At 46.1% G+C, this 23234-nt stretch overlaps 1 protein-coding gene across 1 annotated transcript in view; it reads left to right on the forward strand.

Annotated features, from left to right (window-relative positions):
• RANBP10 (RAN binding protein 10) overlaps positions 1 to 23026 on the forward strand; it is a 46587-nt gene extending 23561 nt beyond the window's left edge. Inside the window, exons 5-14 of the mRNA XM_015413955.1 lie at positions 5959 to 5981; positions 10454 to 10638; positions 11842 to 11954; positions 13442 to 13550; positions 15079 to 15227; positions 17806 to 18001; positions 18341 to 18465; positions 19003 to 19148; positions 20371 to 20482; positions 22285 to 23026. Of these exons, the coding sequence (XP_015269441.1) occupies positions 5959 to 5981; positions 10454 to 10638; positions 11842 to 11954; positions 13442 to 13550; positions 15079 to 15227; positions 17806 to 18001; positions 18341 to 18465; positions 19003 to 19148; positions 20371 to 20482; positions 22285 to 22415 (1289 nt within the window). The 3' untranslated portion in view covers positions 22416 to 23026. The remainder of the gene's footprint in view (positions 1 to 5958; positions 5982 to 10453; positions 10639 to 11841; positions 11955 to 13441; positions 13551 to 15078; positions 15228 to 17805; positions 18002 to 18340; positions 18466 to 19002; positions 19149 to 20370; positions 20483 to 22284) is intronic.
• The last annotated feature ends 208 nt before the right edge of the window (positions 23027 to 23234 follow it).

Consider the following 23234-nt stretch of genomic DNA (forward strand, 5'->3'; position numbering starts at 1 on the left):
TTCAGAACAAGAGTTTTATCTGCATACATTCAAGCAGACTGTCAGGCCTTTACTGGGGGTGGTATGTAAGGTGGAGGTGGGAAAAAAATCCTAATAAAAATTCATCCTAAGGAATCTGAAGCTCTGTGTTTTAGTGGCTAGTCGAAGTATCACACCTGGGGTGGGATATAAAAAGGGGGAAATGTATCATAAGTAAATTGGGATGGTAAAGTAATGTAATAATAATTTATGATGCAAATAAAAAAATATTAAAAAAAAAACAAAAACTTGACTTATCAGATGCATTGAACAGAATAGCAAGGCACTCCCTTGCAGTGTGCTTACTGGCGCAAAGATTCAATAGATGTCCCTTCTGTTGAGTGAGAACATGATGGGATCCACTATGGAAATCCATCCTGCTTGAATAGCTTCAGAGATAACGTATGATGTTCTTTTGTTACTTGGGAAGTCATCTGAAAACATCCAGTTAGACATGTTGTTACCTTGCACTGACACAGGACCAATGTTCCCTCTAAGCTGAGTTAGTGTGAGCTAGCTCACAGTTTTTTAGCCTCCAGCTCACGCATTTCTGTCTTTTATACAGCAGCCAAATCGCTCACTCACAGCTTTAATGCCAGTAGTTCACAAAGTAGAATTTTTACTCACAAGACTCCACAGCTTAGAGGGAGCATTGCACAGGACTGGGCATATTTTGACATTCCAGAAAAGCAAGTTGAAATCTCATGTTCAGTAGATGCAGAATACGTATGTTACGTAAGTATAATCTGCATTCTGATTGCAATGGGGGAGGCACTCAACTGGGAAAGTGTTAGCTAGGGGGTGAGATTGCAGTGCCTGGTAGTCCCACCACTATCTACTGAAATACCAAGCATCCCTCATCTCTTCCCACATTGGTTTCTGAACCTCCAGCAGTCATGTCCTGAAAAGTTTCTTTCTTCTAAGACATGAGGTCTTAGATGAAGGATCATCGCAAAATTCTGCATCTAATACAGCTCCAGCTAGAGAACAGAGAAATCGGCCCTGTAGTAAAAGCACTGGAGGGCCTCTTTCAACAGATGTTAGGCAGGTTTCCCTGATGTGCTCTGTACGTCTATATAGTATGGACAGTGGCTCCTGAACTGTAGTCCCTGCTAGTTCTAGGTGCCACTGGAGGTTTGGGAATGGGCCGTGGCTAAGGAGCGGAGCACCTGCTTGGCTTGGCATGCAGAATGTCCCAGGTTCAATCCCCCCGGCATTTTCAGTTAAAGAGAGCAGGTGGTAGGTGATGTGAAAGACCTTGGAGAGCCACTGCCAGTCTGAGTAGACAACATTGACCTTGATGAAGTTCCAGTGGTCTGATTCAGTATAAGGCAGCATCAGGTGCTCAGGAGGTTCCAGTTTCCAGTTGCGTTAAGCTCTTGCATTCCTTCTTTGAAGAAGGCGTGGACTTTTTCCTCCTTCTCACTGTGGAGGGGAAGAAAAGTTATACGTACCAAAATCTGTTCCTTAATCAAATGCTTCGGCGCAGTCACATTAGTGCTGGCGTTTTCTCTCTCTCGACCCTGCTCCTCCTTGTAGAGTGCAGCTTGTCCTCTCCGGCCCTGCAGCACTTGCTGGTCCTGTACGTGTCAAAGCTGCTGTCCTTGGCTAAAACTAGAAGCAGTCTGTCCTGAGATGCTCCTGTTTTGGTGACAGCTTTCTAAATGCCTATAGAACAACTGTGTCACCAGAGACGGGCAGCTTCTCATGCAAGCCCGAATTAGGGTTAAGTGCAAAGAGCTATGCCAGCAGGAAGGGAAGAAACAGAGCAGAGCGACTTCTGGTAATGCGAACGTGTTTGGTGTATTCTTGTCCTTGTGTAGATGGATCCAGGTTGATGCATGAAGTCAGGATAAAAAAGAATCCTGGTGATGGAATGTGGCACAGTAATCTTTGTTGTTTTCGTGGCTCATTAGTTCTAGATGGGTACTTCATTCTTATTGGAAGCAGGCGTATTGGGTGCCAGCTGATTCTGTCCACAAAGTCACTGGTACAAGCAGCAGCTTTTATCCAGTTATCTTGGCCAGTGGGTCAGAACAACAGTACTTGGGCTCCAGAGGCACAGTGGAGTCTCACATTCAATCACTGTCAAAACATAGTTTGCCTCTTCAAGTACTGTACAAAGAGGGGGAATCCCCTTAAAACTGATTTCTCTAAAACCCTGTGGAGAACAGAGGACACTCCTTTACTTAAAGCTGTAGAAGGAGGAACAGAGATCCCGAGAGGATGAATTCTGTCCCAAGGGCCTCTGCCTTCCGACTTGGGATGCAGTAGTAGCATCCCCCAACAGCAGGCGGTGTCTGAAATAGCCTCCAGCGCGGGTTTGTACAAGAGCAGGTGTCAAAATCAGACTGAGCATTAAGGCAGCATTGTCATTTCAAAACTTGTGAAAAATTACAAGTGATCTGCAAAGATGTCTGTTTAGATTCAGTAGCAGTTTGTTGTTTTAAAAGGATTCTTTACAAAATTTAACAAAGAAATGGATCAGTTTGAGACCTGTAGAGAACGTCTGAGGATTTCAGGACCTTACCACCAGCTCTAAGAGATAAGCCCATCTGACTTTCTTCCTGCTAGGAAATACGAAATTCTCCCGAATCCATGACAAGCATATTCTCCCATTCAAGTTCTGTTAGAACAAGGATATTTGCAATACCTTTGAAGAGTGCAAAGCTATATCTGTCTTTTCAGCCTTACTGGGGTGGGGAGTAGGCATTAGGTGTACAGACGGACAGAAATGACGAATCAAGTGGGAAAATAATCCACAGGCAGCATCTGGAGTTAGGTAGCCTCTACATCTTAGCTCCTTCATTCTGTATATCCTTACAGTCTTCAAGTAAAGCCATAGGAGTTGTATTTTAAAAAATATATATATGTGCAAATGCCTGAGAAATGTTTTTTAAAATATTGGCCTGGCACTGAAGAATTGACAGGTTTGTTGCCAGGTGAAGAGTATGGGATAGGATGTTCCAGAGACGAAGCACCACAGCAGAGAAGTCACGGGCTTTCGTGGCCGCCCGCCTCACTTTAGAAGATGGAAGAGCCCATGGACCAAGATCTCGGAAGATCTTGGAGTTCTGGCAGGCTCAGATGGGCACAGGTGGTCCCCTAAGGTGCCCTCCCCCTAGTCCTTTCACGCCTTGCCGTTCCTTTTTTGAAGCAGCCTTCAAAGGCAGCCTTGCTAAGAGGATGTTACAGTAATCTAACCCTGGAGGGTAACTAGCGTTTGGATAATTGTTGCCTGGTCGTGTTTTGCAAGGAAGGACTGCAGGCCACAGCTGAAACTTGCACCCCCATGTGCCCATGTGGATCTCAAGGCACCCACAAGATGCAAACCTGCTCCTTAAGGGGGGGGGTTGGTGTGGGTGGAGTGCATCCCTGTCCCAAGATGTAGGCTGAATACATCTCTTGTTATGTTCACTCTTGCACACAACAGCTGTCATATGCAGGACGTGGAAGAGCCTCGCAAAGCAGTCTTTGCGTCCGATCCTTTGAGATCACGGTTGTGCTTTGCTTCCTTGGGATGAAAGGAGGATGACAAAGCATCCCCCCTCCCAGTGCTATCAGGAGAAACATCAATTTAGTTGCATCTTTGCCACTGTCCAGGTCTGTAACACACTGCCAGAAGGGGTTTTCTTTGAAGCAGAAGGTTTTGGGGGCTGTTGGTTTCGCAGCAGTCTGGATCAAAATTTCTAGGTGTGTTTTGAAGACATCTTCAAAGTTAAAGGCTCCTGCTTAAGCGACTGCTGGCCATTTCATAGCTTTTACTACATAGTTTTCTTTGAATAAAGGGAGTTATAGGAGTATCTTGTAGAGCTGTGTTTCATGTGCAGGGTGCAGAATCTGAACAAGATGTTGCAGCCTTATCTTGGAACAACTTTTTAGAAGTGAGTGTTGCATGCTCCTCTCTCATCATTTGATGTCAGTTTCATTTGGACTGCTTATTAGGGCCAATGGAAATGTTGCAAAGCTTTTGAGTTCCGCAGCACTCTACCTTACATTACTGCAGTGTTTGGTTTTTAATATAACTGTCAGAGCTAACTGTGACTTCTGAGTGTACCTATCATACAGGATGCTTTGGGACGAAGCTCCCATGAATCCATGACAGGCATATTCTCCTATTCAAGTTCTATTAGAACAAGGTTATTTGCAATGCCTTTGAAGAGTGCAAAGCTCAATGGAGTTTCTTGGCACGTTTGCTTCTTTTTTTCAAAGAGCAAAATGGACAGGCCTCTAACCCAGGGGTCCCCAGCCCTTTTGAGTCCGCAGGCACCTTTGGAGTTCTGACACTGGATGGTGGGCACAACCACAAAATGGCTGCCACCGGAATCTCGGAGTGCTGTCATGCATAATTAATAGTAACTCTTCAACATTTCAGTCAGAAATTCTGTTTAACAGAATGCCTTTTAAAATGAATGTATTGTTTAAAAATACTTTCTTGCACACACACAGCATTTCTCAGTCATACAGGGAGTATCCTTGTGCTGTGGTGGCAGCTGCTGCTAAAGCAACGCTTAAAGAAATCTATAGCCAATCAGATCTCCAGTGTCCAATCTGAAGTCCTGCTGGGCAAAAGCCCCACCTGGACCCCACCCACTTCCTGAAAACACTTGGAAAGGTTTCTGCAGGTGCCCGTGGGCACCACATTGGGGAACCCTGCCCAAAGTGACACACTTGTTATTGGATCTTTAAAGTACTGTGTGAAACTGCCCTCTAGCTTTCATCGTAAGAAATGGTGTTAAATTGTGTGGTGTTGATTAGTGGACTTATATGTTATTGATATGCATGACACTGAATGGAGGGTAAGAGAGGAAAGCCTTTGTCCCAAAAATTTAACCCTTGCGAGCAAGGGAGGAATGGGCAAGGTGAAGGGAACAGGTTGAATATGGGCATGAATATGGGCAAATGCTGTTGCAGGTACTGTGGCTTCATAATGTAGCCCTGAAATATTCATACTCAGTCTCATGCCTTGTCTTTTTCTTTACTACTTTGTGATCCCATCACCTTCGGCCTTGATTTTGGCTTTTCAAAAACCTGCCTTCAGAACAAAACACGCAGCTTGGAATAAGCCAACTTTGTTTAGAACAGAGCATAATGCACACACCCGTATTTTTATGTTTGTTTTCACAGCACAAGACCAAGAGGCATGGGAAAGGTAGCAACTCTGCCTACTGACTTGTCTGCTGCTCTTTTGTCAGAATTTATTTTTCTGCTGCCTTGATGTAGCTCGCTCATGCGACATCTTAAAGCATTCGCTCGGTCACGCGTACAGTGCAAGATCCTTCCTCTTGTGCACCGTTGTCTGCCTTCTAGCAGCAATCAGTGTGGCTGTTCAGGAATTCCTTTGTATCCTGTTGCACCAATCACCTTCTGTAGCAGGCTTTTAATTTTAGGATTTATTTTTTAAAAAGAGGGCCCTTAAAATCAGTTTCTGGATGCGGAGGACTTTCTTTGTCGTTAAGAGATTGGGTTTAACACCCCCCCCCTTCAGTGTAGATTTCCTGTGCGGGCAAACTGTGAGAACCTTCCTGAGGGTTCCTAGTTCAGATCCTCCAAATTTGGCTCACACAGAATTCGTTCATTCTGGCACTTCTTTCAGGGGGACAAATATATTGAGAATCCAGTGTCTGGTCTGTCTGAAACGGATGCTGGCAATTTAACCTCCCCAATGAAACTTAATGAATTATAATTTCTGTTTACAAAAACTCCCTCAGTCATGAGTTGAAGGTTAGCTTGAGGACCCGGGTTGCCTTAATGGACATGATGTCACAAAACACGGGATTGTGAGGGAGATCCTGATTGACTCTGACCCGTTTTTCCTGTTGGGGGTCAACCTGGAAATTGTTGACATGTTGTGATATGTGCAATAAGTTAAAGTTGTAGGTAAATGGGGAGGAAAAAAATATCCATTGTCTTTTTAATTTTAATATTTTCCCCCCACAGGTATAGCCTTTACAGACCTCCCTGTAAGTACAATTTTCAGTATTTTAATGAAAGATGCAAACTGGAGGGATGGGGGAAAATGACTTGAGTTGTGCTGATGTCTCTTCTTTGCCACACCATCCGGAAGCGGTTAGAGTTAGGCTGTGCCCGAATGGGGCACTTTCACTGTCACCGGGATTGGCAAGTTACAGAGAAAAACTAGATTCAGACAGGACTCTACTAGTTACCAGCTTTTATCTGTTTCTCCCCCCCCCCTGTTGTTTGTTAGGAACATGGTGGGGGAACAAAGTAAAATTACCAAAAGATGCTTTTCAGTTTGACAGCTCTGCAAGATTCTCTTGAGGTTTTTAAGAACAGAACGAGAAGGCCCCAACCTGAATAGTTCAGTTCATTTTGATACAAGATCAGCTTGGATATCTACCTACTGCTGCCTTGGCTGCATCAGGCAGACTAAAAATTAACTTCTGAGTTAATCAGACGTCGTGTTGTAAGTTAGCCAAACAAACAAAGCAGGGGAATCTCCAGAGCCTGAAGTGTTAGTTGTGTTAGAGCTATACACATTTATATAAACCATCTGGCTTAAAAATTTGTGTAAACCGTCTTGTCTCGTGGGTTGGCTAGTTGGACTGTGGCCCAGTAGCTAAACTTCGTGAGCATAGTGAAGCAAATTGCAGATTTTCCTTTTCAGCCTGAGCAAAAGATGTCCGGCCACTTTACCCGCTTTAGGAGAGAGTTGGTGTAGGTGGTAGTCCGAAGGTTCTTCATTGTGTAAACATTTTGTTGAGTGCCCAGGTGTGAGCAGGGTGTGTGTATTTTAATCACTACTTTCCCATGTATTTTGTACGTCAGCACCAAAATACAGTTGTGTGTTTAGATGCCCAGATGGAAAATAAAAACTGTATAGAATGTGTAGAGCAAGGAAATTTCTTGAAAGATGCAGTGGAAAAAAGAATCTAGTGCCAGAATCAGATTCCAAAGATAACAGCAAAGATGACGCTGTTACCGCTTGCATAAAAGTTTGGGATTTGTTTGTATATGTTTTAAAAGGTCAGTGTTCAGTACTTTATAATTTCTGGAAAGAAATCCAACCCAAATTTATAGAAATGCAGATCTCAGGTGTTTAGTTATATTCTAGCATAGTTTGACCTGTCCAGACTCAGGACTCACCTTTAACCCCTAGGCAGCATGGGAGTCACTAACCTGCAAGAATGTGACATCACAGTCACATGCTGAGTTGACCCCCTATGAAGCCATGCAGCAGTTTGGTCTCCTGGCAGTCCCCTCTTTTTGGAGAATATGACTCCGTTGCTGCCCCGCTGCTGTGGAGTGGACTGTGAGGCAGGTGCATGCGCACTAGCAGCATGTCCTTCTGAAAAGCTGCTGAACATGTACATGGACTCTATTGCTCACCTGTAATAGCACACTCGTTGCAATTACTTTAGATCTGTACAACCTACAGTACATAATCTCAGAATATATTAGTATGCAATCATAGTTCAAATATATGTAATATATGCTGCAAGTGTTTATAGAACATGTTTAAATCAGGTAATGCTAATGTTTTCTTTCACTGGGGGGGTGGGGTGTTACTAAGTATTCCCAAAGTTGTAAACAAGACAAAGGAAAGACGTTTTCGAGTCAAGGCAACTGTCCCCGGTAATCATGCCCACCCAGGAGGCATTTTCCATGCATTATAACAAACAAACGTTCCTACATGGCAGCTATGACTTTTTCTGCACAGTGTGTAAAGCAGCCCCAGGCTCTTTAGAAATGCAGACCTCTTGAACAGCCATGTCATGAAGACAAAGAACAGCTGTCTCTGTAATAGCTTAGCTGTCTCCAGTTGCAGGATATCTCATACCTTGCTGGAATCTTGCCCTAAACCACTGTTCCCTGGCTTTGCTTGCATTTGCTTGCTTTGATTGCCTCTGCAGGCATCCATTTAACAACCAAGGAAGAAACTTCCCGGGTTTATATTTGTTTTTGCCATGTGTGTATTTCTTTTCTTCTTGCTTTTTTTTGTTTTGGCATGTAATCTTGGGGAATATAGTGGAATTTGCAGTCCGGTTCACCTGCTGGAGATGAACTAGTTTTGAGGTCTTCGGGCTGCACAAATGGGCCTTTCCAATGTCCAATAACAATTCCTTACCTATTCTCCCCACTCCCTTTGGAAAGACATTCAAGAGCAGTTACATCATTACAAGGTAGCTGTGCTGGACTCACAGAACTTTTTCTTAGCTGTTGGTACCAGGAATTGTTTTGGAGGCTCTGGAGATGAGGTTTTCATTGCTGTTCACAATCTGCTTGCTCTTTCTGCTGTTAGATTTGGATTTCTGATCAGCTATTATATCTTAATTTCTTTCAGAAAATGTTAATGGTTTGTGCTAGAGCTAGTGGAGAAGCATGGCCTTGCCTTCTTGGCCTGTTTTCTTAGATAACTGCAGCAGGCTTCATTCTAAAACTAAGGCACTTGTAGTATGTTCCTGCACAGGCCTGTTCCCTCTCCGATGTCTTACAGCACATCCAAAAAACTGCAGGTTGTGACTGCATCATGACCCACTTGAATATTCCGTATTCCTACTCCCTTTGGGGCAGCACATTCTTTAAAAGATTTCTGGATGTAATGCTTACTGGATTAGATAATTGGAGCTATTATGCTCTGGAACATATTTCCATTCTACTGCAGAGGGAAGTGGAGTCAGTGGATAGTTGAGAATGTTGATCCTCTCTTCCAAGAAAACTACTCGGAAGATCTCTGCCTCTCCCTTGCACTGACAAGAACTTTTCTACTGTTTCATGGCTTACTTGGCTATATTAAACGTTTCTTGTTCGTACACCTGCATCTGTGACTGCTGCAACATCTTCTTTATTGCTCTGTGCTAGAAAAATATTTATTTTCAGTTTCCTGGGGTTTCACACTGCTGTCTCTGTTTAACTTTCTCAGGAAAATCCACCTTCTCTTTCTCTTCTTTGTACTTCTGAGTTTTAGCTCTTCGGGTTTATCCGTTTGATTCTATCCCTCCTTCCCATGCACTTAGTTCTTCCATTATTTCCACTCAGTTTGCAGTTCTCTTGAAGGTAGCTGCAGTCTCATGAACAAAACAACAACAAAAATCACCCAGTATACTTGGAACGTTAGTTTTTCACAGTTGTCCTCTTTGTGTGATAGGACGGCAATGACTTTATTTTCTGGTAAAAGGAGAAGCGAACCACAAGTTGCCCTTGATTTGTGTTAAGAAACTCTTTAGATTTAAATCCATTTGTAGCCTGGCCCGGTCAGATGTGGGTTCAGGCTTTTTTGTGTGTGTTCTGAAACTGATGCCCGATAGAGTTGCCTTAGGAAAGGTTTTTTATTTTGTGTTTTTGAGAGTGCTGATAGGAGGGAGTTGCTAAAGATTTGTGCCTCCAGCAGCAGAGACACAAAAGAGCGTAGCTGGGGGACGTGTATTAAAAGCAGAGAGTGGTGGGTAGGGCAAGCAGGGAAAGGAGAAGAAGCCGTGTCTAGAAGATTGTCTACCAATAGTTAGGGACAAAAGTGGAATTGGAAGACTATCGGGGATAAGCCAGCAAACCAGGTGACCCGTGAAACCAAGTCCGAGCATCTGACAAAGGGAGCTGGTCTTTAAGGGGCTGCTGGACTCATACCTCGCTCTTCTACTGCAGACCAACATGGGTGCCCACCTAGAACCTGTGAAGAGCACCACCAGTTCAGGGATCTGAATGACTCAGTCATTCCATTCATTGGGTGGCATGGTTTCTCAAAAAAGAAATGTAAATACCGACAGAGTAATACCTTGAAGGCTCTTTGCTGGAGTTTTCTTATGGATTTTGGCATCCTTCTTCTAGCAAGGGGAGGCAGTTTGTCCTTGAAGGGTATTTAAAAGCTTGTCTGTGGCCATGGATTTCCATTTGGGTTGGGCTGGAGCATCTTTCCCCGTCAAGATGCTGGAAGCAGTTTTCTTTGGGTTCTTGCCAGCTTGCTTTCCAAGCAGCCTTTCTCAAAATTTGGTGCTCTCAGAAGCCTACCCTACACAGTACTATTTTCTTTCAAACACGCACACAAAGATGTGATGTATAACATAAAGGTTGTCTCAAAGGCTGCAGAGTAAATAGGGAACTTCATTTCAACTTTTGCAGATCCTGGAAACATGTTCTGTGACTGTCTTTGGAAAGCACATCCGATACCATAATCTGTTGCATTCCCATTGGTCTAAAGTCTTTGGGGGAAACCTGCACTGTTTGTCCCGATGCAAGGATTGATGTTGACCTGTGTGTTTTAACATGCTGGAAATTGTAAAGGATGCATTAAAATCTAGTTTAGATCAATATCAACTGTAGCTGATCAGTCTCCTGTACATTGTTGTGTGCCTGATATGGAGGCTCTATTAAAGCCTTTTCTAAGAAAATTAACACCTCTGCCTCGGAGGTCTAGAAAAAAATGTTATGTTTTTGTCTTCTCGCTGGTTTTGTGACTTGAGTTTCTTTCTTTTGGCAGGCCAATCTGTATCCCACGGTGGGGCTTCAGACGCCCGGAGAGATAGTGGATGCCAACTTTGGGCAGCAGCCGTTTGTGTTTGACATTGAAGATTACATGCGGGAATGGCGAGCAAAGATTCAGGGCACCATTAAGCGTTTCCCCATAGGCGACCGGTTAGGCGAATGGCAAGCCATGTTGCAGAAGTAAGTAGGATCTCGGCCTCTAGAAGTCCCATTAAACCAGCATTTTCTGTATTCACCACCTTTTATTCCTTATGCCAGTCAAGTCTCCTGCCTGAGCAATGAGATCCCTTAATGCTCATGGCAAAGAAATGTGCTGCCTGTTCACCCTCCATCTATTTTTAAAAGCTGTCAAGGAAGATGAGGCTTATACAGTCTGGAAATGATGTGCTGTTTTCAAAAACCTGTCTGCTTTATTGCTCTTGGTCCCCTCTGGGGACAAGTCACTAGCAAGCAAGGGAGCCAATTGTGAAAGGGAGCCGATGGTTTGGAGGAGGCTAGTGAGTTCTATCTGGCTGCCTCCCGTAAGGGCGTAAGAGAGAATGAGGCATGCACAGAGCTCCCAGGAGCAATGGCGAAAGCAGATGCAAATCTGATAGCGCCTGGTTCCCCCTAACTGAAAATCCAGACAAAGCCTGATTACATTAACAAGCATCTCGTTTTAATGTGCAAACTCTGGAACCTGTTGTCTTTGGATGATTAGTCTAATAATGCATTGCATGCAACCAGCTTTTTTTGCTGGTGAAAAGGGACAAACGGGGTGGTCCCCTTTGACTGCTCAAAAAGGGTATGCGGTGGATCATGGGACATGCATGGACAAAAGCCATGTGGGATGAAGGCAAGAACTGGGCAAGACTGAGTGAGAAAGACGGCTAGATCTCGCCCATTTTGACTCGCTTTCATGAAGGATTAGACAGAGGACAGCTATAGGTCTCAATAGGCAAGGCTGTGTATTTCATAGATTCTAATAAAATCAGCCCTGTGCTCCTAGCTCTCTGCTTATGTCAGTGCAGTATCCTTTTGGGTGCTTTTCTGCGGACAGATGCAGATTTTTTGTTTTTTGCAACGTCCATACAAGTTTCTTCAATTTAGCCATCCCATTCTCATAGCCTTCATTCAACTCCTGATTTATTCTCACTAGGAAAAGCTAAAATGAGGAAGCAATGATGTTAATAATATAATAGCTGTGCTGTTTTGGGTTAGTATTACTGGGCACACAGGCCTGTTGCTCCCTTCCCAGAATGCCTTTGTTCATCACGAAGCATGGGGCTGTATATGTATTGCAGGAAGCAGAACCAAGAACAGATATTTCCCAGCCTCGCTAAGGATCCGTACTGGTCAGCGATGCTCATTGTACTTGTTTGCTTTTTCTTTCATGTTTGACAGTATGGTTTCATCTTACCTGGTACATCACGGGTACTGTGCCACGGCGACGGCCTTTGCTAGGGTCACAGAGAGCACAATCCAGGAAGAACAGATCTCCATAAAGAACAGACAAAGTAAGATTATTCTTGTAACCTTTTTGTCCTGCATTTCTCAGCCTCACACGGAAAGTCCTTGCTGCCTACTACTGGACTGCAGTCCGCGGGTAGAATGCTCATGCAGCGGAAGGGTGCCTCCTGTGGTCAGTTGATAGTTCTGACTGCCTCTGCTGTTCCACTTACCTCCTGTCCCATGCCTTTTGTCCTCATCCTTCTATCACTCCCAAACAATGCTCCCTCTAAGCTCTTGTGAGCAAAAATTCTACTTTGTGAGCTAGTGGCCTTAAAGTTGTGAGCGAGCGATTTGTCCACTGCATAAATGAGTTTGCTCTGGAGCCATCTTTCCTGAGTTAAGACAACAATGTGTGAGCTGGAGGCAAAAAAAACTGTGAGCTAGCTCGCACTGCTCCCAAATTGTATCCAGGAGTCTTAGAAGCAGAAAAATATATCCCCAAGAAAACCAAAAATATTTTTATTGGCCTGTTCTGTTTTTTAAACACAGAATGATTCTCCTTTGGTTTCCTTTGCAAAGAAATTTGAGCTTCTTTTAGTGTAGAATACCCAGAGCCCTGCATCAGATGTTTTGATTCGAGATCTCAAGCGGCAGGGCTCAATCAGTGCCATGACAGTTGGATGGCCTGGCTAGGGATGCCAACTCTAAATTGGGAAATTCCTGGAGATTTGGGGGAGGAGCCTCGAGAGGGGAGGGATCTCCTCATTGGGGTCTAATACCATAGAGTCTACCCTCCAAAGCAGCCATTTTTTCCAGTGGAACTGATCTTTGTCATCTGGGGATCAGCTGTAATTCCAGAAGATCTCCAGGCTCCAACTTGGGATTGGCAACCCTAGGTGCCCTGTCCTCTGAGGCTAGACCAGTGGCAACCCAAGAAAGGTGTCATCTTGACGGTGGGACCAAAATTATGGAATTCCCTCCCCCAGGGAAGACTTGTCTATCCCCCTCAGTCATAAGTCTCCTGCCAACGGGGAGAAATATTTTCTGTTTCTTCTTGCATACCCTCTCCTTGTTTGGTTTTATTTGCTGATTTATATAGGTATGTACTTTTTGTAGAAGTTGATTTTTAATGTGGTTTGGATTGTTTACTGCCTTGAAAGGCAGCATGCTAATGTTTTAAATAAATAAAATGGCACAGCTTCTCCAAGCGGCTGCCTTGGCTTGGTGCCACTTGTTACTCTTCTTGGCCTCCATTGTACTATTTTTCTCTAATGTTCTCTCAACTGGGGAAAACCTCTGCCTAAATGAGGCACCCTTTTGGACAAGCCAGAGCTTTGAATTTACCTGCATACGAGCGGCTTGGTGCCACTTGTTACTCTTCTTGGTCTCCATTGCACTATTTTTTCTCTAATGTTCTCTCAACTGGGAAAAAAAACCTCTGCCTAAATGAGGCACCCTTTTGGACAAGCCAGAGCTTTGAATTTACCTGCATACGAGCAGGATTATTTATTCCCGGACCCCTGCCTCCCGATGATTCTGTTCTCATATCCAGGAATACAGAAGCTGGTCTTGGCAGGAAGAGTAGGAGAGGCCATTGAAGCCACACAGCAGTTATACCCGGGACTCCTAGAGCACAATCCAAACCTTCTGTTCATGTTAAAGTAAGTATGGTTCATCCGGTCCGGCAGAGCAGAAGACAAAAAAGAAAAAGAATAATGGTCAGAGTCAGCATGTCAGCCTGGCAACTGTAACTTGCAGTGCTAAGAGCCTGGCAGCTGTGAGCATGTAACAGGGTGGCAGGTTGGAACCTTGCTAGGACTTTCCAAGATGACAGATGGAGGGAGGCTGTGGCTCAGTGGGTAGAGTATATGCTTGGCATGCAGGAAGTCCCAGGTTGAATCCCTGGCATCTCTCGCTCAAAGGGTCTCAGGTAACCAGTGCTGAGAAAGTGCCCCAGACACTTCAGGCTGTCATTTGGAGAAGGCAGTACAGAGCTTTAAGTGGACCAGTTGTCTGTTCTAAGGACTGCTTCATAGCTAATAGATGCTGTTTTAAAGACATAATCTTTCCGATGTCCGTTTTTTATTCTTCATGGTACTGATGCAGAGGCATTCACTCCCATTTTTCAAAGTGGAAGAGAAGATGTAAAGGCAAACACTTTTTTTAGGAAGGGCGTAGGGATTCTCCAGCAGTCATAGTGCCTCCTCATCTTTCTATGTCTTGTCAAATATGTGGAGAGGGCAACCTTCACTTGGCTAGTTGCATGAAACCCTGATCTGGCCCTTTGCTGTTTCCATGGAGGTCGTGCATCGTTGTATCTTCAGGTTTAGAGGCTGGCTGCCTGCGCTTCTGGATTGATGGGACATGGGAAAGGACCTGGATTTTTTGCATTCTCCCAAAAGTGGGGACCATGAAGGGGGCTTAATTTCAGGCCGATTCGTAATGCATTTCTTTCTGAAACTTGCAACACATTATTAATCCTTTGCTGTAAAAATAGAATCTATGGCACACAGGACCAGTTTACACTAATTGCCAAACCGTGATTTCCTTCCTAATCTGAATAGATCATAGTTTTAAATAGGTTTCTAATTCACACTTGGAGGCAAAGTGTAGTTACAGAAGCCAGGGACTCTGGGAGGGAATTGGAGTATACCAGGTGAGCTTGAGAGCCCAAGGCACAGTCATGACAGCCAAACTGTTTTTTGAGGGGTCATGTATAAAAGCCCCTACCTTTTTAGAAGAGAGTGTTTGCTGCAATGACATCTGCTCCCCTTTCTCTCTGTCTCTACCATAGAACTACGAATGTTGAATTTCTAGCTTTCTTGTAACGTTTCTGACCCCGTCTCCCATACATCAGCAAGGGAATTTTGCTCTGTGCCTAATTCAGGGTCATCTTGGGCAAGGTGTGATCTGTCAATGCTTCTTCAACCTCATTGCCATGCACTGGGCCTTTTGATGGAATATTCAGTTTGTGCATCGTAGTTTGCCATCTTCAAGGGACTTGTGTTGGCATTGCAGTGCCATCTGTAGCTGCAAGAGATCAGCCTGCTTGCCATTGCTTCCTCTGTGCGTTTCTAGGGTTCCTTGCTCTTTCTGATCGGCTGCCATAGCGTGCCCTGCACAGATCGTCACAGTGTTCATTGTTCTACTGTTTTTGTTTCTGAATACATTTTCCCCCCTGTGTCGCAGGTGCCGGCAGTTTGTGGAGATGGTGAATGGAACAGACAGTGAAGTACGTTGTTTCAGTGCCCGCAGCCCCAAATCCCAGGACAGCTACCCAGATTCCCCCAACCTCAGCCCCAGGCACGGCTCTAACAATTTGCACATTCACAGCACTGGTAAGAGTTCCCTAGATAGGTCAGTTGATGGACTTCATGCAGTATCTGTTCTTATTGTGGAAATCCATATTGGAATACATTGCTCCGATTCTGAATGGCTCCTTGTGCAGGGGAGATTCTTGGGTGTACACATTGCGCTGCTTGGAGTATTTTTATTTTTTTTGTCCACAAGATGAGTTTGTTTGTTTTTCAAATTTATAGTCCGCCCTCCCCGCAAATGGGCTGAGGGCAGATCACAGCAATGGTTAAGCCATTCGGCAACACAGACATAATAAAAATAGTTAATTAAAAAGGTAAAGGTTCCCTTGCTCAAAAGCCAGTTGAGTCCGACTCTGGGGTTGCGGTGCTCATCTCCGTTTCAAAGCCGAAGAGCCAGCGCTGTCCGAAGACGTTTCCGTGGTCATGTGGCCGGCATGACTAAACACCAAGGCGCACGGAACGCTGTTACCTTCCCACCGAAGTGGTACCTATTTATCTACTTGCAATTTCTTGCTTTCGAACTGCTAGGTTGGCAGGAGCTGGAACTAGAGACGGGGGAGCTCACTCCGTCATGCAGCAACTCTGGTCTCGAACTGCTAAACTACCGACCTTCCACAGCCTGCAGTTCAGCGTCTTAACCACTTGAGCCACCGCATTTAAAAACGATCTGCACTGATAGTGGTGCCGCTGGACTCTGAGGTTGCTCGTCCCAGGCCACATGGAGGTGGCGTCTTCAGCAGGGGGAGGCTTGAGTTGTTGCTGCCTCAACCAAAGGCCCAGTGGAACAGCTCCGTCTTACAGGCCTTTGCGGAACAGTAAAAGATCCTGCAGGGCCCTGGTCTCGTGCGGGAGCATGTTCCACCAGGCTGGAGTTCTGTTTCTCCCTTTTCTCCTGCATGAAACCAAGCCCTGGCACAAATCATGCCACTTCCAAGTTTGTCGTGTTGTTTTTTTTTTAATTGTACCAGAAGTTGGGATTTATTTCGTCTGTTTAAGATATTTATATCCTGTTTTTTATCTTGAATCACTGAACCACATATCCTTTTTAAAACAATGTGAAAATCAAAGAACAGCAAACTAAACTAAAATGAAAATTATAATGGCAACAAAATAAACCAGAATGGACAACTAAAAGCAGTCAGGGGGGAAGGGGTAGCTGCAGATTACCTTTGAAGATATAAAAGCCATTTAAAAACTTAGTTGTCACAGTGAGTGGCAGACTTCCCCTAGGAGGGTTTCCAAAAGACCCTGGGCTGATCTGATTGGTTGGGCAGGTAGTTTATTGTGCTGAAATGTTTGTACTTAATAGTACTAGATCTTGTCTTAGAGTACCTCTTACCAACTTTGGCTAATAATGTCTTCTGCAGCCACAACAGGAAGCTGGAGTTGCTGAGCCATTAGTGCAGATGCTAAACCTGGCAATTGGGTGTCAGCACCATCCTGCCCAGCACTTGCATTCCCAAACAGCTGCCCAGGTGAACTGCTTGTGCGGTGCTTCTGGGTGAAGCAGCAGTCCCTGAAAGTGGCCTGAAAGTGTAGTGTAGTGATTAAGAGCGGCAGACTCTAATCTGGAGAACCAGGTTTGATTACCCAATACTGCCCATGAAGTCAGCTGGGTGACCTTGGGTCAGTCACAGTTCTCTCAAGAGCAGTTCTCTCAAGTGCAGTTCTCTCAGAGCTCTCTCAGCCCCACCTACCTAAAAAGGGTGTCTGTTGTGGGGAGAGGAAAGAAAGGAGATTATAAGATGCTCTGAAACTCCAAGTGAAGGGCAGGGTATAAATCCAATTCTTCTTCACTGAAGTGAAGCAGAGTCAATGCAATCAGTATAATAAAATGTTTAATAAGCAGTGTAATATGACTAGGATCACAGAAATCTGAAATGAAGCTTAAGTTATTAAACAGGATAGGCTAGTTTAGAAAATGCCATTATGTAAGCAGAAAACAATGCAGTGGAAGTAGGATAATAACATACAGGAAACAGTTAATAAATACTGTGCACCGTGCTCTGTTCTGGAGTCCCAGTGCCTTTAGGTAACAGCGTTCCATGCGCCTTGGTGTTTAGTCATGCCGGCCACATGACCACGGAAACGTCTTCGGACAGTGCTGGCTTTTCGGCTTTGAAACGGAGATGAGCACCGCAACCCTAGAGTCGGATTCGACTGGCTTTCGAGCAAGGGAATCTTTACCTTTACCTTTTAATCCATATAATTAAGAATAATACGTATTCACAAGTTCACCTGCCTTAGAAATTCTCTCCCCATGAGAATCTTGTGTTGTGAGAACAGAGTCAAGCCTAAGCAGGGTGCAAATCTTCAGTACAGAATAGTTCCTCCCCTTCGTCTTACCTCTGTGTGCATTCCACGAACTGTTTGAACTGTAAATTCACAGTGAGTGTGCCACAGTTGTTTCTCAAAAGGGCACTCCTCACTAATGAGAACCATTACGTTCAGGCTGGCATATGTCCTTCCGAAATCACGTTGTGATCTTAAAGACGGAGCTGCTTGCTTCCGAATTACTTCCCCGGCCCCCACCAAGGAGAGACTGAAGCAGAGCCAGGGCAAAAAAACCCCCCTGTCTTTACTCTTCTTCTCTTTCCAGGAGCAGACAGCCCGAGCTGTAGCAATGGAGTCACCTCCCTGAAGAACAAACAGGGCCACAGTAAATACCCAGCACTGAGTTCATCCTCATCGTCCTCTTCCTCATCGTCCCCTTCGTCAGTCAACTACTCAGAGTCCAACTCCACAGATTCCACCAAATCCCAACAGCACAGCAGCACCAGCAACCAAGAGACCAGGTAGCGCGCAATCAGTTCCCTTTCTGGGGGAGAGTAGTGAAGCAGCCAGCTGTCATAGCAGTGGGCTTGGGTTAGTATTCACGCCAGTCCTTGCCGTTTGCTTCTTTAGCATGCAGGCTTTGAACTGGGGGGAGGGGGGTTGCAGTGCACAGGCCATCAGTCGTGCTCAGGTCAGCTCCTCAGGCGGACTGAAATCCCCTCTTAGTGTTAACTGGCACTTTGTTACCACCCAGCACGTTTGACCAGTCTGCTGTCTCCCTCTCCTTGCTAGGCTTTTGCCCCTTCTTGGAGTGCCGCTTTCCTTTCCTGTCTTCATCATTCTCCCCCCTTTCCACATAGTGACAGTGAGATGGAGATGGAGGCAGAGCATTACCCGAATGGAGTCCTGGAGAATTCTGCGACGAGGATAATGAATGGCACTTACAAGCATGAAGAGATTCTGCAGACGGACGATTCCAGCATGGGTAAAGTCTTGGGACAGGAGGCGTGTTCTCCTGCCACTCTTAGGAGGGGTAAAAAGAATAATATTAGCAGGTGTGGGTGATGCACTCTTGGGGAAACGGCTTGTTGGGAGGGCTCTTCCAGTCCTGACATGTAGAGAGAAGGCACAGACTGGAAAAATCTTCAGACCTGTCTGCCAGCACGTAGAAGTTCCTTCGGTTTCCACAGCTTACACTGAAGGATGTGCACGTTCCGCATTGCATATGGATTTTGTCCTGTGGCAGTGAATACCTTCCTGGAAATCACATGCTTCTGTTCAAACAAGAAAGCATTGATGTTTGTGGAGATGCAGCCTGGGTTTGGGTTATGCTTATAGAGACTCTTCCATAACTGCTTGCCTTGCGGGCCCCCACCTCCCCCTAGAATTGTGCTGATGTTTTTTCTTTGTGTGTGTGGGGGGTTGTGGAGAAGATGATGCATAAGGGGGGGAATTGCTTTGGCGCTGCCTTGTTTACACCTACATGGATCAGCCTCAGCCCTTCTCTTCTCTTGTGCTCTAGAAGATGGCTGTCCCCAGAGGCAGCTCTGTGGGGGGAACCATGCTGCCACGGAGCGGATGATCCAGTTTGGGCGGGAACTGCAGACCCTGAGCGAGCAGCTGTGCCGAGAGTATGGGAAGAACACGACACACAAAAAAATGCTGCAGGTGTGACGTCGCTTATTTCCTTAATTTATACCTCACTTTCCTCCCCAGTGGGGGCTCAGAGCAGCTTACAACATTCTCCCTTCTTCCAGTTTATCCTCACAGCAGACCTATGAGGGTCGTTTAGGCTGAGAATTTACGACTGGCCCGATTGTCACCCAGCTAGCTTCCATGGCAGAGGGGGGATTTGAACCTGGGTCTCCCAAATACTAGTCCTGCACTCTAACCATTACACCACACTGGCTGCGATGTGGCTGGGATCTCTGCCGCATGTGTGGCTGCATAGCTGATGTAGACTGTGGTGGGGGTGGGGTGCAGAATCTATAGGTAATATTCTTAGGCAGAGGTGATGCTTTTCTTCCTAGCATGGAGAAAGAAGTCCCTTCTGGAACCGTGGGGGAGGAACCTGGCTCCCCGCGTACCTTGTTGAGTGATGGGACTGTGCCTGGGCAGCTGGGCACTGGTTGAGTGCGTGAGGTTCAGATAGTAAAAGCCCTGGCAGATTAAATGGCCTTGGGGGCATCTTCTGAAAATTTTTGGAGGTGGTGTGTCCCCATCCCATCCACCCCCGCTTTGGGCAGCTATTCCACAAAGTGGGAGTTACAATAGAGATCTGGTTGACTCTAATCTAGGAGAACCGGGTTTGATTCCCCACTCCTCTACATGCAGCTGCTGGTGTGACCTTGGGTCAGTTACAAGTTCCTTCAGAGCTGTTCTCTCAAGGGCAGGTCTCAAAAGAGCTCTCTCAGCCCCACCTACCTCACAGGGTGTCTCTTGTGGGGAGGGGAAGGGGAAGGAGATTGTAAGCCGCTCTGAGACTCCTTCGAGTAGTGAAGGACAGGGTATAAATCCAGTCTCTTCTTCTTGATGACAGGTAGGCTGCCATAAAGGGGGGCACAGCCAGTGGATGGCAGCCTGAGAACTGTAGCTTGTGCATGGGGACATATGGGAAGAGATGGCCCTTGAGATAAATGCGTAATCCTTTTGATTGCACTTGATCTACAATTTCTTTACATCTGCTTCCTTCTGAGCAGAAAAGTTGGTGTGCCGAGCCGTGTGACCTTCGTATGGCGTTCCATTTTGGGAAGGTCTAGATAGGCTGAATTCCTAATTGAGGAGGTCCTGCTGGCGGCGCTGCGGTGGCCATTCAAAGACCCCCCCCCCCCCCCCCCGTTAGCCCGTGTATTGCAGTGCTGTTTGAGCCTCTTTCTCTCCTCTCGCCCAGGATGCGTTCAGTTTGCTAGCTTACTCAGATCCGTGGAACTGTCCTGTCGGTCAGCAGCTGGATCCAATCCAGAGGGAACCGGTGTGTGCTGCACTCAATAGCGCGATATTGGGTAAGGTGATGCATGGCGAGCTGTCACAGATGCTGCCTGCCATTTGTGCCTGTTTTCTGTGGTGGCCAGATGGCGCTGGAGAGCAAAGGGCACCTCTCTGCCAGGCGGCGTATGTATAGAAATGTTTGTATGTTCTTGGGTCATCGGAGCAAAAGAGAATGCTGAAATCCAAGGTGACGTATTGTTAGTCTTGCTCATAATTTATACCACTGAGACCCTTGTCGCTCAAGCCCCTCACTGCCACCATAAGGGAAGGCCCCCTTTTAAAAGACTTCATGCATTTAGGTGCTCCATGCAGCACCGTAACGCAAGATCTTCTCTCTGGCTTTTCCCCATGCTTCTTGTCATAGTCACAGTAGCCATTTGAAAATGCACTGTGAATCCATGGCCACACGTGCTGTACAGTGGCATTACTAGTAAACTGAGAGCTGGCAATGCGTGATGGCTACCAGTGTACATGATGAACATACAGGGAAGTCAGTCCCTGGTTTAAATCTCACTTTGTCCTGGAACGCATTGTAGTGGCTTCAGACAAGCAGCAGTCTCCCAGTTCCCACCACAGGGTGGTAAACGTAGTGCTGGCCTGGTGTGATACAGTATGGATTAATAAGAAAATATATGCAAATAGTGTGGGTACCCCAACAACAAGCTTTCCAAATGCCAAGGACCCAGCCCAGCTGAAATGGAGCACTTTTTTGTCCTCTAGCTGTGGTAGCTCAAGTGGTTAAGACGCTGAACTGCAGGCTGTGGAAGGTCAGTAGTTCAGCAGTTCAAGACCCGGGTGCCGCAAGACGGGGTGAGCTCCTGTCTCTAGTTCCAGCTCCTGCCAACCTAGCAGTTCGAAAGCAAGAAATTGCAAGTAGATAAATAGGTACCACTTTGGTGGGAAGGTAACAGCGTTCCGTGCGCCTTGGTGTTTAGTCATGCCGGCCACATGACCACGGAAACGTCTTCGGACAGCGCTGGCTCTTTGGCTTTGAAACGGAGATGAGCACTGCAACCCTAGAGTCGGATTCGACTGGCTTTCGAGCAAGGGAACCTTTCCCTTTCCCTGGGAGAATGGCAGGCACCTTTATGCTTAAATCAGTGGGTCATAAAAAGGTCTTATTTTTGGTTGCGCCATGCCCATGGTGTTTTTTGTGATGTCAGTTGTTAGGCTTCAAAAGCCTCTTTCAACAGGCATATCCTCCAGCAGTGCACTCAATAACGTGCACTCCTCTAGTGCTGGAACTAACCTACAATGCATTCTAGCCCTAATCCAGTAACTTCTATGGGCTTCTTCTACCTGAGGAAGGCTTGCTTACCCTTTATTTTGGAGCTCTTCAGCAAAGTGTTCCTGCCTGGGAATCAAGATCACAAGGAGAGGCCCTCCTACCTGTCCCATCAATCAAAGAAGCTTGTTTGGAGGGTAGAGGAGAGGCGGCCTTTTCAGTGGTAGCCCCATGATTGCGGAACAACCACCCCAGGGACATGTGTCTGGTCCACTCGCTTTCTATCTTCAACTGGCAGCTGAAGACAGTTTTATTTAGGACCATGTTTTGGTCGAGTTTGCTCGCCATCTTGCATTGTGACTTTAAATTCTGGTTTTTGCGTGTCTTATTTTATGTATTTTTATCTATATTGTAAGCTGCCTTGAGCTTCACGAGGGGGGGGGAAGGTGGCTCGTAAATACTTTAAATAAAAGTAACGATTAAAAAATGCCTTGTTCAGAGCTTTCCTTGTAGGTGCAAAAGGAAGCTTGTGTTCCAGACATGTTCTTCATGCCACTGACTCTCTCTCTCTCTCCCTCTCTCTCGCTCCAGAGTCTCAGAACCTGCCAAAGCAGCCCCCGCTGCTGCTCGCCCTGGGCCAGGCCTCGGAGTGCCTGCGGCTCATGGCTCGCGTGGGCTTGGGCTCCTGCTCCTTTGCCAGAGTGGATGACTATTTGCACTAGCCACTGAGTGAGACAGAGTGACCCGCCCCTTCCCAGTGCTGCCGCCGCCGCCACCTATCTCCCTGCCTCGCATCCTTCTCCCTCCCCACTTCGAACCTCTTCCCCTCCCCCCACGCTGCCCAGTGGAAGGACACACTGCTGACCAAGGGAATTCCTTGCCACGCCTTCGTTCCTGGCCCCTGGAAACCGTCGGCAGGGCCCTCATCACCGCAGCCCCGCTCCACCCTGCAAGCCGTCGAAGCGTTCAGTATTTTTCACCGGTCATTCTGATGTGTAGCTCCCCCTATCGACCTTAGGATTTTATCTCTTTCGTTTGTTTTCGTTTCCTGACTGAGCCACCAGTATTTATATCTGGAGAGTTTGTGCTGAGCTGGTTTCTAATTAATTTAGAGGTAAAATATATATATCTGAGTTGGCGACAACCTGTTTTTATTTTCACGAGGGGAAACTTGTCTGTCGAGGTGCGCATTACCTGTGCAGTGTTGCTCTCCAGCGCTAGTCCTTTAAAGGGCAAGAGGCTGCATGTGTGTGTGTGTGTTTATTAAATTGAAAGCCAACCCACTCCCGAACACCCTCTCACTACTTCGGCCGATTGGCTAACTGTGTTCCTTTCTCGCCACGGCGGCATGCCAGGACATCTCTGTTTGACCAGTGGTGTCTCCCGGGGCGGGCCAAGAATGAGAAGGTGTTCAGCAGCAGTAGCTCATAAGTGCAGTGTCCTCCTGATATTCTAGGGAAACATGCTGTAACTGAGTCTGATTCCAGATTGGTTAGGCAGCGAGAAAAACCTCTTTGCAGAATGGATCGCGAGAGGGCACA

The sequence above is a fragment of the Gekko japonicus genome, unplaced genomic scaffold, assembly GCF_001447785.1.
Source record: "Gekko japonicus isolate JY-2015 unplaced genomic scaffold, Gekko_japonicus_V1.1 scaffold1921, whole genome shotgun sequence".
NCBI lineage: Eukaryota > Metazoa > Chordata > Lepidosauria > Squamata > Gekkonidae > Gekko > Gekko japonicus.